The sequence below is a fragment of the Cynara cardunculus genome, assembly GCF_001531365.2.
Source record: "Cynara cardunculus var. scolymus isolate 2C chromosome LG 10, CcrdV1, whole genome shotgun sequence".
In the NCBI taxonomy this organism is placed as follows: Eukaryota; Viridiplantae; Streptophyta; class Magnoliopsida; order Asterales; family Asteraceae; genus Cynara; species Cynara cardunculus.
The window spans coordinates 1,790,284-1,808,165 of NC_037537.1; the positions used below are offsets into that span (position 1 = coordinate 1,790,284).

At 33.4% G+C, this 17,882-nt stretch overlaps 1 protein-coding gene across 1 annotated transcript; it reads right to left on the bottom strand.

Moving 5' to 3' along the window:
* Positions 1-10,444: 10,444 nt before the first annotated feature.
* LOC112519646 (external alternative NAD(P)H-ubiquinone oxidoreductase B2, mitochondrial-like) lies at positions 10,445-16,822 on the bottom strand. Its single transcript, XM_025127863.1, has 10 exons — positions 16,685-16,822; positions 15,290-15,566; positions 14,918-15,112; positions 14,422-14,672; positions 12,639-12,858; positions 12,447-12,551; positions 11,556-11,828; positions 10,970-11,091; positions 10,772-10,891; positions 10,445-10,689 (listed from the first exon to the last, which is right to left on the bottom strand). The coding sequence occupies exons 1-10, from the start codon at positions 16,771-16,773 to the stop codon at positions 10,602-10,604; spliced, it is 1,740 nt and encodes a 579-aa protein (XP_024983631.1). The 5' UTR covers positions 16,774-16,822; the 3' UTR covers positions 10,445-10,601.
* Between the last annotated feature and the right edge of the window lie 1,060 nt (positions 16,823-17,882).

Here is a 17,882-nt window from a genome sequence, read left to right on the forward strand (position 1 = left end):
AAGTGGTCGATGAGTCAATAGAAAGACTTTGCTCACTAGAGTAGGTGACACACGTTGGGGATGACATTTTTGTACTTTGGTCAGTATAACTGCAATGTTTTCATCTGTGATAGATGCGCTTTGGATGATAAAAGAAAATTTTGAAGCTTGTTTGCTATCTAACTCCTTGCACTCACTTGATTTTGTGTTTTGCCTACATTTCGTGAAACTGATATTTGGGATCACAAACGAATTATCCCAAACATTACAAAAAAACAAGATACTGTAAATGCAATGAAATTGGTTGGATTTTGCAAGCGTCAACTACAGAAAATGAGGGTTGAAAATGACAGATGGGATTCTCTACTCAATCCAGTTACCTAGGTTCCTGAGAAACATGGTATTGGTGTTTGTAACATGGACGAAATGCTCTTACTTCCTGGAAGGTCACACCGAAAAGCTCCACAAATGGAAACTTGCACACCATCATGTTGAGTCATTTTACGTTGTCATCAGTTTGCAACTTATGGAACTGGAGAAATTAGTGTACCAAGACTAGCACAGAGTTGCTTATTTCTGTGGTATGTCTAAATCCAAATGACTCTTTTTCAGTTTTGCTAAGAGTAAACTGATTCATCTTGCTCATTTCTATCAGGATGATTTCTCTAAAATGGAACTTTTGCTAGATAAATACATATTACAATCGATGATATGCCAAGTACACAAGTAACTGTATGACAAAAGTCTCGAGAAATACCAAAAAAGCCCTTGTATTTGTAGACCATAACATAGAAAAAGAAAGTCAAGCAACTTATTTCTGGGTCAATGCACGTTCATGAACTACTCATGGATGTCCATGACATGATATGTCAAAGAGTCGTTACAGCCAACCATGGATGTCCAACAAATGCCACCATGGACGTGTATGCTTTTAACTCAGATAATCATACCCTTACGTTTAATGACATTCTATATGTGCACCAAAAATCGGTCTTCTCATCATTCTATTAGATTACATTCTTTGAATAGTATGATTTTTGGTGGGTTGTTATAATTAGCCGAACAACATAGGTGGAAATCATCGACGGGCGTGCCTGATCGTTAATATTAGGTTTTCATCCTCAACTGATTTGTGTTTTGGTCAAAAGTTCATGATTTGGTGGTGTAATATCATCCACGGGTGTGCTTGGTGGTCTGACAATCACTAGGTTTTATCGGCTTGATTTAATCAATGTTATTAGTATCTTTTAGCATAACTTAAACTTTCGATAGCAGTTGTACAGATTCTTTTATTGAATGGACGATTACGTCATGACTCAGTTTAAATGTTGTTTAATGTGGGTAACAGTGGAATTCACATGAAATGTGACTCTTCTATTTCAATTTGTGTTCGTATGACGTATTTTTTCAGTTCAGTAAAATATTTTGTCATTTTAAGAAAAATGAAGTACCAAAGTTTAAAATCTAGAATCATAGAAACTAAAAATGCAAATTATGGAATAGTTGAAGGGTATATTTTGTAATTTAATCTTCTTTGTCTAGATCTTGGATATGCACTAATTTCATTTTTATTTTTAGTTTAATTATTGTATTTTAAAATCTTTTCTAAAGTTATTTAATTAAAAAAATTATTGCAAAAATTATTCGACTTTTTAGCAGGGCCGGTCCTATGAATTTTGATGCCCTATGCGAAAATATTAAAAAATTGTCCCTAAGCCTATTTATTAAGCCAATGAAACAACGAAATATGCGATTTCTAAAGAGTTTAGAACCTATTCAAGTTGAGTGTCTCATCCTCGTGTTGATTTTTATTAATTATAATAAAAAGGAGGGGGACATAAAAACCAAAACCCCGAATACAAAATATGGAATGATAAAAGAAAAAATCCTGGATTAACCTTTCCGGTTTTTCCTTTACCAAATTGAAATTAGCAAATAAAAACTTTATTTTAATTTATGGAACTTAAAAGACAAGGAAAACTATAATTAGTTTTTGACAAAAATAATAAATTACATCAAAATTACTGTCATAGTAAGCAAAAAGTAAAACTCAAAAGTTACAGCTCTACGACTAAAGGTTAGGGGCCTATCTGTTAGCAGCTTAATGGGTTTAATGGAACTAACAGCTTATTCGCTCAACTATGCATGATTGTTTTGTACTGGTTTAATGATATAAAAAGTGACTTATTTGGTAAGCTTCTAGGATGAGCTTTGTATAGAAAGCCAAGTTTTTTTTTTCAAACATGTCCCTTCCAACTAAAAAATGCTCCGTACATCTGCGAAAAAACTCTCCCAAATAAAAACTTTTCCAACTGATACAAACAGATTAATTCATACAAACAGTTTTATCCATATGGAACTTAATAAAAAAACCAATCAAACGGCCCCTAAATCTAATACGGTAATTTCAAACCTCAAAGTAAACAAAGTCAAAAAAACAATAATAAATTGTAAAATTCATAATCTATGTTACTGTGCATTGTAAAGAACAAGTGTCCAATAATTAAGACAATATCACAATATGTTGTTAATGTTGTGTAGTGTGCTTCAGCTATGYTGATACAGTGATGTGCTCATGTGCATGGAAAATTTCAATTTTCTGACATTTCAATATGCAAGAGGAAGATTTATTATCAAAATGACAAAAATCCTTAGCCTTAGCCTAGTAGGTCAATAACCCACACGACCACATGACCCAACTTTATAATAATCAGTTAGAAATTTAGATTTTTTTTTGCAAAACGATTTAAAGATTCATAAATCATAATATGACTCACACAACAACTCGGTAAGTTCAATCAACTGTAGAAATCAATCATTCGAGATTTCCATTTTTGATTTATTGAATCTAATTTCATGACCGTTAATCGGCTGAAAAGAGAACTCCATGCCTTGAAAATCGAAATAGTCGAACTTTGAAGAACAATAGAAATTAGATTGGGTTGTTGGAATGAGCATTAACCTGTTCATGATGTGCATTCAATATTCATGACTACTAGGCCTTAGGTCTGTTTTTATAGTTAAAACCCAGTTGTCTAATTCTCAAATTATTAAAATAAAAAATAGTAGTAGATGACAACTTGATGCCCCTTTAGACTTTGATGCCCTGTGCGGCCGCACGGGCTGCACGTGGCCAGGGCCGGCCCTGCTTTTTAGAAATGTCATAAAAAATTATTCATGTTTAGAAATATATTATTAAAATATATAATTTATTAAAAAAATTCTATGATGTTTTCTCTAAATATTAATCAAAATAATTGGATTTAATAACAATTTCCAAAAATTTAGCGATCAAACACAAATACGACAACTTGTGCTATTAACTATAAGGGTGGTGTTTGATTAGTTTGAGCTTGATCTCCAAAGGTTAGAAGTGTCTGGGAGTCCAGGTTCAAATCTAAGAAAGAATAAAAAATCTTCTTGTGATCATGGAGGTTCAAATATGATGACTCCATGGATGGTCGTACTGGGATTAATCGGCTCGCATAGCGTATTAAATATTCAGGTTAATAAAAAAATAAGTGTATTTTTATGTAGAAAATATTGTTTTTAAAATAGATTATTTTAAATGAATCTTCCTCTGATGCTAAATAACCCTTTTTTTCACAACAACTTCAAGGGGCTGTTTGGCAGTTATTGATTGGTTTGATGCAAAATAGTTAAGTGGTCAGAATGATTAAGAAGGTCTCATGATATAGTGCAAAATGAAATATAATTATTTGGTAATTATTTACAATAACATTAGGACGCTGAATGGTTAAGAGCGGCTCATGATACAAAATCATTTAGAGTGTTTTAGAACCATTAAGAGACATACTTTTTTTTGCCAAACAAGATTCACCCCTTAACGAATCAGAGGCTGCCTCTTGATGAAACTATTAAGAGGTAAACAAACAACCCTTAAGAGTCTATCATCTTTTTATTAGAACAACTATAATAATTACTCTATATTTTTTAGGCAAATTGCATGAAAAAGTAACGTACTTTAACTTGATTCCTACTTTGGGTAACGTACTTTCAAAACTTTTATTTTGGTACCTAAGATGTAAAATTTTAAACATTTAAGTCCCTGGGTAGCCGGTTGAAGACTAATTTTAGATGGAAAAAAAAACTAATTTTAGATTAAAAAAAAATCATGTCACTAACCACGTCAACAAATAATATTGAGTTGGATACCACATCACTCGCCACATCAACATGATAACCGGTAAATGCTTCAACTGGTTACCCGGGTACTTAAATGTTTAAAACTTTACATCTTAGATACCAAAATTGAAGTTTTGAAAATACGTTACCTAAAACAGGAATCAAGTTAAAGTACGTTACCCAAAATTGAAGTCAAAATTGTATGAGTCGAGGAATCGTGAAAAAAATAAAGAGTATAAAACTTGAATAACAACTTAAGATCGCATGCGACTTACTATTGTTAAGTGATATTTTGATGTAGGGCAAATTTGAGAGTTAACGGGGTTCTGGCAGATCATTGGAAGAGAACAAAACGAGATTGAAAGAATACCGAAAATCATGTGTCAAAAACTAGAAGACAGACACTTACACAGCTTCTCTTACGACCTGAGTCACGTGCCATGTCATGCATACGTCCTGACGATTCCCTCACGAGTTGTGTTCAGTTGTTTATTTTGTTTCTTTAACAGTTCAAGATTATTCTTTGTTTTCTTAATTATTATTCATGTGTTTTCCTAAATAATTTAGTTAATATCTTATTTGCTTTCCTAGTTTATCAATAATTTAGATGTAAATTTAGGGTTGGGTTCACGTGAGACAAGACTGTTTTCGTAAGACACAATTTTTACACTTGAAACTTTACAACAAAATGTTGTGAAGGTAAAAGAAAGATGAATCTTCACAGGAAAAACACTGTGAAAGTTACATTCACAGTGTTTTGTACGTACTTAAAATTTACTCTATTTTAGAAAACCAACTTTTAAAAACTTCATTTTATAGGATCAATTTTCTAAAACATTCGAAATTTGGTCGCAACTTATCGTTCCTTGATTTTGAAATTATAAAATTGTCATTATAGTTTGTAAAAAATTCGAATTTGGTCACTCTTTACAATTGTCGTTATAAAATTCTATTTAATGAGAGATATTTTCGTCCTTTTTTTCCCTTAATTTTTTGTCTTTTACCTACTTAATAATTTGGTTAAAGAAGAAGAAAATCGACTCAAATAGCCATTCCAACTATTCAAATTGGTCTCTTAGGGGCCGTTTACCTAATTGCTTACCATGTAATCGCTTATCGGTAGAAGTCAACACTATGATTTATTTTGATGCGTAAAATTTTAGTATATCAAAACATATCGAATGCAACAATTTAGTGGGTAAGCGCTTACATGGGTAAAAGTCGTCATCCTCACTTACCGGGTAAGACTCTCTATCATTCTCATCGCTCTTACCCGGTAAGATTTTTGACCCTTCTCATATTCATCCGATGAGGATATTTATCCAGTAAGTACTTACCAAGTAAGTGTTTAGTAAACAGCCCCTTAGTCATTCCTATCCCGAGTTCATCCAAATGTCATGTCTGTAATATCCACATCTGTAATATTACGGACCTGACTAAAAAATTCAAATTCCAACATGTTAGTAAGTGGCACCGTCGCAATACGGACCTGGCCGTGGAAACTACGTACCTATGTTGAATTTGATATTTCTTTCCTATCTTTTAGCCAGCTCTGTAACATTGTAGATATGGATATTACAGACATAATGACATTTGAATCAATTTTCTAGAAGATACCATTGGAGGTTTAAACGAAGAGAAGAGACTTCAAAAATACATGATGTTTATCTAAAGTTTGCCACGTGGTCAAGAAGTGGGGTCCAAGGCATAAGGTACACAATACAATAACAAGGTGTAACGTATGGCAAAAGAAAGGGGCGATGTATGGAAAAAATAGGTTTCAGAATGACCCACTTTCTTTATTATTTTCAACTAGAAGGGTACTTATACAATGCAGTGAGATAAATCTCGATTTTAATGTTTAATTTTTATTTTGTCTTTATCGATATAATACGATTTTGTGTGGTTTTAAGAAAGCGATAATGTTTTTATTTTTGAATGAAATATAAATTTAAAAAATATATATCAATATTAGTATCAAATTAACTATTGAATAATTCTCGTTTTTGTGGTGTACCTTCTTTAATTCAATTTTTTTTATTATAATTTAATTTAGATTTAATAACAAAGTAATTTAATTTTGATTTAATAATATAATTTTTTATAAAGATAATAATTAAACATTATGTTAGAACTCAATGATTATCTTAATTATATTTTAGATTTTATATATTTAAAATGGATGTTTATTCTGTATTTGATTATGCTTATCTGCAGTTAGTTACACGAATTTAAAAATGAAGCTTTAATAAGTTGTACTTACGCAAAATTACTTGTAATCTTGAATTTCAAGTAATATGCATCAATAAACAATATTGCATGCATAAAAAATGATTTTTAAGAGTTTTTGTCAAATGCTTTATAATATAGTATAGATAAATATGATCATAAATCTTTGTTGTTTCAAAATTCTTTTATTTTCTTTTTATTCACCAATCATGTTTTTTCAAGACAAAGATTTACCCAAAAACATCCAAATAAGCAACACATATCGAAGAACAAAGTGTCAAATATGATCAAAGCTCTAAGGTGCATTAAGGAAACAAAAGTTGTCACGTTCATCCAAAACTATGTTGATCCATAATTCGACCCTGAGATGCTCGCCACAAAATATATATTAATTTTTTTAATCACCATTTAGTTCCATTGCAATATCGGGGGGATGCCACCAGTTTGGAGCCACCTGTCCTCCATTCGGGTCTTCAGAGACTTGATAGAAAACTTCCTATTGTCATCTAAACTCCACCACTTTGTCCTTGCGGTTCTGCGAAGGCTTCGAGATTGCAATAAAGATAGGAAATTTGTAAGTTCACATGAAGTCCGACCTCTGGGGTCTCTAGTCTGGTCCCAAGACCATTCCTAACCACCATCAGACCAACGACCCCTATTTCAAACCAAAAATTTTCTATACGATTTCAAACTAAATAATCTTGGTAACTTTCACATGGTCGGGTGTCACCTACCCAGTGATCCAGCCAAAAGCATACACTTGATTGTCCCAAGCTTTTTAACAAATGATGAGGTGAAATGCAAACCAAGAGCATCTATCTCTCGACCTACATAAATGATACTTTCCTACGGACCTCCTGTGCGATTAGAGCTGCCCCTTCCTTCTCGACCCAATCCTCCCTCGATGTTTTTTTGATCAAGAAGCGCCACCACCATTTCCCTAATAATGCCAATATCATTTCTTTTAGAATCCCTATCCCCAACCCGCCCCCCGCCCCCTTTTCAAAGAGGAGTTAGAGTTGTCTTCCACCTAAACCAAGACATCTTTCCCCCACCCAAGACACCCTAGAAAAACTCTCTTCTCACTCTCTCGAGTGTGTTTAAATACTCATGGGCACACAGAACAATGAGAAAGAAATACAACAGCAAACTCCCAAGAACCGATTTGACTAGGGTTAGCCGACCATCGAAGGACAACGTTTTAGCTTTCCAGATTGCCAATCGATTAGAAAACTTTTTCGTCACTGATTGCCATTGTGAAACCTGCCTCATATTTGCACCAACCACAAAGTGGAGATAACTTGCTTTACACCCCATCCATCTTTTCGTATTTTACACATCACTCAACGATACCCCAATACCAAAAAGTCTACTTTTATTTTAGATTTGGTTTTAGGTCGGATGCCATTTGGAAGCATTTGAGGATGGCTAATAAGTTCCTAACATTTATCTGCGACCATTCTCCAAGAAACATAGTGTATTCTGCAACATTTGCTTGCAAACCACCATTTGTCTGTAGAAGGAAGATCGAATTGATACTATCAAACGCTTTTTCAAAATCCATTTTAAAGGTGAAGTTGCTCCCCTTTCAATTCTTGATGAATTCCACGGTCATTGGCAAATTAAGACCTCGTTAAGGATGTAACAGCCTTTGATGAAAGCATTTTATATCACCCAGATGATTTTCCCAATGACTTTTTTAACCCGTTCTGCGAGGATTTTAGCAATGATTTTGTAATAACATCCAATGAGGCTGATTGGGCGATAATCACGCAGTTGAATCAGGTCAACTACCACTGGAGTTAAAGTCACGAAAGAGCGGTTGCAACTATTACTGATTGAGATCGTAGATCAGAACTAATTGATGGCTTGTATAAAATCTTTTTGACAACGCCCCAAAACATTTTTATGAACTTGAAATTACTTCCTAAATAACCGGGATGGCACATAAGCCTAATACTTCAAAATCGTACATGTGTCGACTTTCCAAACTGAAATCTTGAAAATCAAAATCAACCACAAGTCGGGTCATCAGATACTTCAATTCTCGAGGACTCTTTTAGTCATCAAATACAACACCTTTCACAAAAAAGGGTTTTAAATACACAGTTCTAATGAGTTCAAGGTTTTTCAAGTACAAGACTCGACACTCATGTCAATTGGCAATTTTAAAATATTTACTGAACATAAAATCCTTATAACAATCCTACGCATGCATAAAAATTACTACCACTTACTGGGTAGTCGTGTGAAGTGGTCAAAAATACCACACACATAAAATGGGGTAGTTAAGATGCATTTCTGCTTGCCCAAAACACTGATGACAACCAACGAAAATACAAAGAACAAACCAATCCAAATGGACCGTATTTGTCTCAACATACACTAACTCACGCTGTGTATGTAAATCAATTCACGCACCAAAACAATGTGCAACAAAACTCACTGGTACAAAACTCGAGGGAAAGTTATACAACTAAATGCTATAAAAAAGTTTCGTTTCTGACAATAAAATCACATAAGATAAAAGTCTCAATAAAATTGTATATGAAAACACACGCAACATAGCAAGCTTATGTATTTCAAAGTTCCCGCTTAAGCCGCAAAACAAGGGGAAATAGAATTCCAATAAAACTTTGCATACAAACTGCAGTCGAGTGATCTCGTTTATTTAAAATTTGACCCAAGTTTCTCCTATGCGTCAAATTATAATTCAAAATGTGAAGTATCTCAAGCACATTGCAGTTTGGTAAAGCATAAAATGATCTGTGTCGGTTTTAAATCTAAGGCTACCCAACAATACGCGTTTAACGTTGCATTAATACTGCCAAAACAACGTGAAGAAATTCCAATAAAAGTTTGTTTGCAAATCATAGCAATAAAACAATTCAAGAGCTTTAAGGTGATAATCTACAACAAAGTCGATTAACCTTACAATTTCTTCCCAAAATAATGATGATTCAACAAGCCTAAATTCAAACTTAGGGGCCGTTTACCAAACGCTTACCCGGGTAAGCACTTACCAAGTCACATTAGTTTACCAGATGAATATGGTAAGGACCAAGAATCTTACCCAGTAAGAGCGAGACAAGGACAAGAGTCTTACCCGACAAGTGAGAGCGACGACTCTTTCCATGGTAAGCGCTTACAGGACAAATTGTTGTATGCGATTACTTTTGATGGACTAAAATCTTGTCTGGTAAGTAATTGATAATGTTGAAATTTACTGATAAATGGTTACTGGGTAAGTGTTTGGTAAACGGCCCCTTAGTCAATATCTCTGACCCACAATGGTGGGCCTAAGAAAATCACCATACTTAATTGTCACCCAAAGTGACAATGCTACAAATATCAGCTCTTCAAACAGTTATTCACTGGGAATACACTCACTACCCCATCGATCATTACATACAGGATATCTAAGCATACACATATGTAACTGTAAATTCATGATAACACTAGCCAGGAACTTAATGAATGTACCATTCCTTAATTGCAACCATCATCGTGATTATCGATACTACTGTCTCTACTGACCTCCAAGTAAACAAATTTCAAGAAAAAAAATAAGATACATGAAAAAATGATTCTTTAATTTGTAAAACTCGATCTCAATTGAAATTTTATAAGATACTAAATATATTATTATCTTTTCTCAAAATTGTGATTATAACAATATGGAAAGGTTCAAATAAGAAAGACAAATTATAATAACGTAAGGATAAACGATTTATATGTAAATCATTAGTAACAAGAAACGTGAGTTCTTATACATTTTGAAATGAACTTGGGATCACGTGAGAACAGCCTGTTTTCGTGAGACCCCCAAGACCATTTTTTTACACTTGAAACTTTACAGCAAAACGCTGTGAAGGTTCGGCTTTTTTACCTTCACAACATTTTGCTGTAAAGTTTCAAGTATGAAAAAAGATCTTACAGGTCTCACGAAAACATACTGGTCTCACATGAACCCAACTCTTTTGAAATGGACCAGAAATTTGATTGAAAAAAAGGTGGAGTAACCATTATGTGGAATAAAGTGCCAGTAAAAGTGAGAATTGCAAGTAAAGCACAACAACGAAGTGGTTTACACGTATTTGGAGGTGTGGTAAATTAATACCATCACACCATTAATTATTTGGGGTTTTAATATTATGATGTTTGTCACATGATTTTAGGTAACAAAATTTGGCTCAACAAAACTCCATTCCATCGACTACAACCAACAACGATTTGTGATTAATCAATCATATTTGGCTGGAGTCCCTGCCAAAGATGAAACGTCTCATCCAGTCGGACACCACCAACGACCGTGTGCGCCAACTCACTTGCTTGCTGTTCCGATGAAAAAATAAGAACCGATAAGTTAACCGTTAACTGAAAAAAATAAGTGCGATAAGGTCATGATTGATGTTACCTTGCATAGACAGAATACCAGAGCCATTGAGTGCTGTGGCCAATGGAAACCCAATCCCCAGGGAGTTGTGCTGCTGTTTGCTCTCCACCTAATGGAGCAAATTGACCAAGATGCTTGTATCTACACAACCAGTGAACCAACACTCTTTCAGTAAGATCATAAACCCTTTTAATTTCAACATCTTAGAATTATTTCTACCTGAAAGGACGGAACCTATGTCGTCCTGACTCTCTGAAACGCAGAGGACCTTCAGGTTGTTTCTCACACTCTTCCATACGGTTGAAACAATCCGCAAGGTACGTGCCCTGCTGGGCTGCAACCTGCAAACCAGTTACTGTGATTTAGGCTATGTTTGCAAAACTAAAATTCTTAATTTGCCAAATTTGGCATATGATTTAGACCATGTTTGGAAACCTAGTTGATAATTTAACTGTTGGCACCAAAAGGTTACTGACCCAGATTACTAGCTTTCTAAGAAATTAAGGGTTCAAGTGTTACAAAAAAATGATGAGTATGTGTGGGTTTTGGCGTATATTCAAAAAAGTTTAGTCATGCTTGGTGTGTGGGTTTTGGCGTATATTCAAAAAAGTTTAGTCATGCTTGGATAAATATAGCTGATAAGTCATACAACAATGTAAAATGAGCTAAAATGACGTTAACAAAAAGATATAAGGGACATGAATTGGAAAAAACCCATTATGATGGCTAACCAAACGGAACTTTCAAAATAAGCTCAAAAATTGAAGTAGCTTTTATGGTGGCCAAACATGGCCTTAATTCATACCTGGGCAGTTGCCGGAAGATTCTTCATCTGAGAATCTACTTGAGATAGAGCTGATTTAAGTTCTTCGACGTTGAGTTCAATGGATTCTCTTGCAACATCACCCTTGGATTCCTTCATCAAATCAACAAGGCTGCTCATCTTCTTGTTTTTTAGATAAAGTTGCACTTGAGGATATCTGACACAAATATCGTCCAGTGTTTCTTGGAATTCTTTAACAGTAAGTGTTCCAGAGTTGTCCTTGTCCGCCTTTTTAAATATAGACGAAATATCCTCCTGGAAACGATCCAAAGTACAAGTGAAAAGCTAGCGCAAGCACCTTTCAATGTTTATTAAATCAACATGTTGTCGGACGGACACCTTTGGCCCCCTTTGGGTTTTAAATCCAAATGATAGATGTCTATTATAATATAACACCATTTTCTTAGGGTCTCATCCTATATATACCCATATAAGCTTTGTAAAAATATATGAAATCCCATTAAATTACTTTTAAAAAAAAACACGATAATAGAGAAGGGAGGTTCCAACATATATTGAGGAGAAATTGTCAAATTTAGCAACAGAGGCTAGAGAAGTTCGGAATATACGAGAGTGCTAAGAGGGTGTTAGACAAATGTCCGAGGGTGTCGAGTCTCTAGATTGGTAGAACTTGACTCTGATCCATGCGAGAATATATGAAACCCCTTTTTATTAGTATCTAAAATAGCCCTTGAGAAGGGGAGAAATTCCAACATATATTTTGGAGAAATGATCCAAGTCTATCAAGATCACTTGTAACATCCACAATATAAATTTAACCAAAACAAATACGATCTTATGCTTTTAACTCAGATAATCATACCCTTACGTTTAATGCTATGATATAATGTTCAAGTTAAAGAATAAATGTACCATGACTCTGCGCTGGTTTATTGTGGCACAATCGCCAAGTGCATATATGCTGTTGGTCCCTTCAACTCGAAGCCATTCATCAGTAGCTAACACACGTCGATTCGCCTATGCAGCAAGAGATATGCCTCTTAATAAAAACAATGGTTGAAAACAATAAATTCCAAACTCAATGATTAAAGTAGAGAAAAATACCTGGCCAATTTGCTTCATGAAATCCATGACAACAGGACGAGTTGCAATGCCTGTTGACCACACTGCCATCCCATAAGGTATAGTAGAGATCTCCCCGGTTTTTATCTCTTTGGTTGAAATTTCTTTATCTGAGACCTTCACCACCATTGCTCCTGTTTTCAAATCGATACCATCTCTGTGGAACTTTTCTTCTGCGAAAGTGGTGATTCTTTTGTCAAACCTGCAAGACATGAGCATGTAATTGCATAAGCAAAGAAGCTCAATTATTTTTTGAACTTATTGAAAAAAAACCATTTGTTAAGCCATAATCCAGCTTTTTGATAAGATACTTTAGATGGCTTATTGAGGCTTTTTTCATGTTTTTTAATTATGTTCCTTATATATTCAATTTTTGTTATTTTATATTGTTATGTATCTTATCGGCTAGTTTTTACCAAAAATCACTAATTTATCGGCTAATAGCTAGCTTTTTAGCCAACTAACTTTTCAACTACCACCTAGCTTATCAACAACACATTATCACCTAGTTTGTCAAACATAGCTATATATATATATATATATATAGAGAGAGAGAGAGAGAGGAGCGATCAAATACAAACCACCTAATTTGTACAAACCGTGTAAACCTCATTCAACCAATCATATTTTTTCATTTTGTTCATTTTTTTGTAATTATGAGAGGTTGATTAATCATTTTTATTGTGGATGATGTTAATCATGGATATTATCATCTTTATTATTTAATTTTAGAGAAATACATGAAACAGTTTCATTAAAATTTCATTAAGTATTATATGAAATAATTTCATAACCATATATGAAACAACTTCATAAAAAAAAGTATTATATGAAACAATTTCACAAGATCAAACAATTTCATGAAAAATTTTCATAAGATTAAATAATGAAATCGACAGATAATGGTGGTTTGCACGGTTTGTACAAATTAGGTGGTTTGCATTTGATTGCTCATCTCTCTCTCTCTCCCTCTCTCTCTCTCTCTCTCTCTCTATATATATATATATATATATATATATATATATACTAGAAGAGTACTCGTACAATGCAGCAAGATACATCTTGATTTTGATGTTTCGTTTCATATTTTGGTTCTATCAATATTATAATGCAATTTTATGTGGTTTTACGAAAACGAACATGTTTTTGTTTTTGAAAGAAATATAAATTTGAAGATATTATAAAATTTTGAAAAAAAATAACAATATTAGTATCAAATTAACTATTTAAAAGTTCTCGTTTTGTGTAATTTCTTTAATTTAATTCTTTATTATAATTTAATTGAAGTTTAAAAAGGACCAACTTATTTTTTATTTAATAAAAATAATTTTTTTAAGATAATAATTAAGTAGTTTGTTAGAACTCAATGATTATCTTAATTATATTTTAGATTTTTTATATTTAAAATGATGTTTATCATATATTTGATTATGTTTATCTACAGTCAGTTACATAATTTCAAACATGAAGCCTTAATAAGATGAACTCATGCACATTTACTTGTAATATTGAATTTTAAGTAATATGTATCAATAAACAGTACTTTATGTATAAAAATTTGTTTTTAATAGTTTTAGTCAAATACTTTATAATATAGTATAGATATATATATGGAAGGTGAGCATCATCCTACTAAATACCCCAAGTGAAATGAACTAATGAGATCAAGATAATTTGAACTCACAAGCGTAACTACCATGCTCTGTAAGAAGTTTGATGTTTCATCGAAAAAAAGCAATAAGGGGGTTGGAGAGCCAAATCTTACATGTTCAGAATATGGTCAGTTGCCTCCAGAAGTGATATTTTGACCAAATCTTTAACCGCGGGGTACAATTTCACCAAATCCTCGGACACAAAATCATGAAGCTCGGCTGCAAACTCCACACCGGTTGGACCACCACCGACAACAACAAACTGAAGCATCCTTTTTCTCTCATCATCACTCATATCAGGTAGGCTTGCCTTTTCGAAGCAATCAATTACCCTCCTCCGAATCTTTTGAGCATCTTCAACTTCCTGAATTAGTTAGTTAGGAATATAATCAGACCAACATAGCCAACAATTTATAGACATGTCAAGTTTCTTTCCAAGAACTATCATGTGGGAAGTTTAGACATTGTTCAATTCCCCCCATGAGATTAGTCCACGTGCACGCCAAAAACCATCTATCATGTGAAGGTAAGTGAAGTTCATGGGGATTCTTGAAGAAGGTTGTAAGTCTGCACATGAGTTGAGGTTGTGTTATATGAGTGATCAGTTACCTTCAAGTAGAGGCAGTTCTCTTCAACGCCAGGAGTGTTAAACGTATTCACACGGGCTCCCATGGCAACAACCAGGTAATCATAATCAACAACAAATTCTTCCTTTACGTCTTGAGTTGAACGGCAGTAAACTTGCTTATTTTTCGCATCAATCCTAAGACATTCAGCTTCCCAGAAATTAACATTTACTTTCTTCTGGTACAGATAAAACAGGCATTCATAAGTCACAAGTAAGGAATGTGGAAAATATTTAATGAATTATGGAAGCAGGTGCAATGTCAAAGTAAGGATACTCCAATTCAATGACTAATGAATTTGTACTATGTAGAGATGCGACTTAGTGAAGGCCTTGGATAAACCACCTCAAATTACCTTTTTGACAATGTTGCGAATTGGTTCGACAATGCTGCGAGCTTCCACGGTGCCAACGGTTACACTTGGTAGTAAAGGTGTGAATGCAAAGTAATTCCTAGGTGAGATCACTTGGACATCGTACGACGGATTCTTCAAATTCTTCAAGAAGCTTGTTCCGGCCCAACCAGTTCCAAGTACCACCACCCTCTTTTTCTGGTTACCCGCCTCGGGTAATTCATCAATCTTTGCACCATTTTGTATGTTTGCCTCAGAATAAGCCACGAGACCCCCACCACTACAAATTTCCACATGTTAAATAAGCTGTAAATCATCAAGCGGGCCAAGAGAGAAATTTTGTGTGTAGTCGAGGGGTTATACTATTGACAAACATATATATATATATATATATATATATATATATATACAAACCAACATTCTACAAGATAAATGAATGTTATTGAAGCATAATTTTGTAAATGATAATGGAACACCAAAACAATCGGAAGACATATATGCTTGATATTGTTTAAGGTGGAGATCAAGTTGAATAAATGTAGTTCTAGCATGAAGAGATTTCATTGTGGGCCCTAATAAAGTAGAAAGACTGAATTTCTTTGGAGAACTTTCAAAATTAATTACTTGAAATAGATGCAATTTTTATTATATTTCAATCAATAAAAAACTTTGAAATTAAATATTTATAGATAGAAATAATATTTTATCATATATATATATATATGAAATATTTTAATAATATAATTAATGTTTTTAATCTTCAAAATGAAATCTTCATCCGACCGTTCTTTTTGCACTTTATGAACAAATGACTGCACGTTGATACAACTTAGAATCAATTTCTATTGTACCCTCTTCAAATTCTACTACATGTTTGTTCGCTTAGCCAAGTCTGCAGTTGCTTGAGAATACCAAATTTCTAAAAACAGAGCAGATTTGCAGATGATTATGATTTGCAGATAATTAGAACTACCAGGAGCCACCAATCTAAACTTACAACCTGCAAGATGAATTCAAACTAATTGAACGATAAAAAAAGAAGCCACCAAAAATAACGTAAAATGTCACCACATGATTATGATTTATGAACGTCAATTCGTGGCAATCGTTCATACATCAGAAGATCTCGGTTAAAAATTCCAGAACGTTGCATATTATGAGCATTGAATGGTAACATACCAAGCATTATATCCAGTTCACACCAAATCTAGATCTAATCTGCTCCAAAGCGACTACAGATCAACGGTTAATACCAAAAAATGACAAAATTAACGAAGCATTCCATTCAAACAACTGAAAGAAAAGGATAGAAAACAGCATTCACAACGATGAAATCAAAGTTCGTTCACTAATCAATATAAAGTATAAAAGAAAAAAGCAAAACAAGCATTGGTATACCTGACGGCGAAAATAATGAGAAATCTAGAAATAGAAGGATGTTCACGAAACGTTTTCGTAAACCTCTCGTATAACTTCAAACTCCTCATTTCTGCTTCAAAATTAACAAAACAAAAGGCTAAGAATTCCAATCTATACTCGTGGCTGCAAGAACAAGAGCAACAACATGAATCAACTAACAGTTCGTCACACACATAATAAAACATGAATTAATCAACATACATAGAATTAGAGATCTTACTTTTCACAGAGAGAGATAGAGAGAGATGAGTTTACCAAGAATATGGGAGGAAACGGCAAGCAAAGGGATATTTGGAAATGGGTTGGCGTGAGGAAAACGCGAAGCTTCTAGAAGAACGATCGTGTTATGACTTGGAAAGCACGGTTTTTTTGGGTTTCCATTTTTTTGGGTACAACTGGATTTCCGTGGTTGCAAAGTTTGAGCCGTTTGTCACGTGGCACGTGCTGATACTTTGAGTTGAAAATTATTATTTCTTAGGTTGACCAAAACCTTTGTCAAAGATGAAAAGCCACATGATTTAAATATGACAAAAAAAAAGGTAGATTAATTGCATCATTTCTGTATTATAAAATGTGTTCACATTCATTAATTTTGTTTGTTTACTTCTTAATAATTTCATAAAAAAAAATCTAAAAAAATTCAATGGACTTTAGTGTTTGAAATGATTAAATCCTTGAACAATTTTTGGAACAAATAAGTCATTGAACATTCCAAAACCTATTACACAACTTCTTGGACTTTCTAAAACATGTTATATACATTCTTATGACCTATAAAACTAAGGGAAAAGTCCAAAAAAACCCAATGGACTTTAGTATTTGAATGATTAAGTCATTGGACAATTTTTTGGAACAAATAAGTCCTTGAACATTCCAAAACCTGTTAAACAGCTTCTTAGACTTTCTAAAACATGTTATCTACATCCTTATGACCTATAAAACTAATTAACGTAATAAAATAATAGAAAAAGAATGAACATTCATATTTTGAGCGATAAAGTCCCTAAACGTTTTTGAATCAAAAAAACACTTACATTATATAAAATAAAACAAATATACCAAAAAAATACTTACATTTAAAAAAGATTATTGATAAAATTTATTTTAATTAAAAATAAAAAATATTATATCAATGGTTGTTCAAATTAAAAAAAAGATCTAAAAAAAATTACTGATT

What these genes read in the sequence shown, in the direction of transcription:
- LOC112519646 (XM_025127863.1), bottom strand. Translation starts at nt 16,773, where the DNA reads ATGAGGAGTTTGAAGTTATACGAGAGGTTTACGAAAACGTTTCGTGAA. An exon ending in TTCGCAACATTGTCAAAAAG is followed by an intron (nt 15,113 to 15,289) that starts GTAATTTGAGGT and finishes TATCTGTACCAG; the next exon opens with AAGAAAGTAAATGTTAATTT. An exon ending in ACTGACCATATTCTGAACAT is followed by an intron (nt 12,859 to 14,421) that starts GTAAGATTTGGC and finishes CATGTCTTGCAG; the next exon opens with GTTTGACAAAAGAATCACCA.